Genomic DNA, 646 nt, shown 5'->3' on the forward strand with positions numbered 1-646 from the left:
GGTGTCGGTAAACTTAAAGCCAAAATATCACCATATAACAGAGGTAGAGTTTTTTTTGCCTACCTGTTCAGTGTCGATCTCCTCCGCATCCATCTTCGTTCTGGTCTCCGCGCTGCACACCGGCTAGTCGAGTGACCACACATGCCACTAGGGTTGGGTATCGTTTGAATTTTATCAATTCAGATTCAGATTCCGATTCTGCTTATCGATTCCGATTCTTTTCGATTCCCAGTTTCGATTCCAATGTGATTAAATAATGATATCAAACATTTATCCTGTGTCTCTTTTTTGCAAACCATTTATTGGAGCTGAATACCATAAACAAAAATCAACAGGCTACGTAAAAACTGGACTCTTTAAGAGCTGTTTGTGTGCAAAATAGAACTGCATGTTTCTGGATAAATTAAGTTTTTTTTTTTTCTTTTTTTCCCCAATGGAAGTTGTGGTTCTCTTATGATTCTGAAGAAAAAACATTAGACAACTAAACAAAATCACATGTAATTTATGAATAAATGATTCCATGACTCACTCAAGATATACTTGTTTCATTACTGGATGAATCAGCATTCTTGAACGAATCTCTTGTATGATTCAAAGACAAATACATTTTAACAGCCCCTTTTCGCCACCTACTGGCGTAACAATG

The 646-nt window shown here is 36.7% G+C and overlaps 2 protein-coding genes across 2 annotated transcripts in view; one reads left to right on the top strand and one right to left on the bottom strand.

Annotated features, from left to right (window-relative positions):
- Positions 1-93, bottom strand: part of LOC107656224 (uncharacterized) — a 2231-nt gene extending 2138 nt beyond the window's left edge. The window contains exon 1 of the mRNA XM_016443986.1: positions 64-93. Coding sequence (XP_016299472.1) covers positions 64-93 — 30 coding nt within the window. The remainder of the gene's footprint in view (positions 1-63) is intronic.
- LOC107656329 (cyclin-dependent kinase 17-like) overlaps positions 1-646 on the top strand; it is a 73683-nt gene that overhangs the window by 8454 nt on the left and 64583 nt on the right. The gene's annotated exons all lie outside the window — the stretch shown is intronic.

Source organism: Sinocyclocheilus anshuiensis, unplaced genomic scaffold (genome assembly GCF_001515605.1).
Source record: "Sinocyclocheilus anshuiensis isolate Anshui unplaced genomic scaffold, SAMN03320099.WGS_v1.1 scaffold183, whole genome shotgun sequence".
NCBI lineage: Eukaryota > Metazoa > Chordata > Actinopteri > Cypriniformes > Cyprinidae > Sinocyclocheilus > Sinocyclocheilus anshuiensis.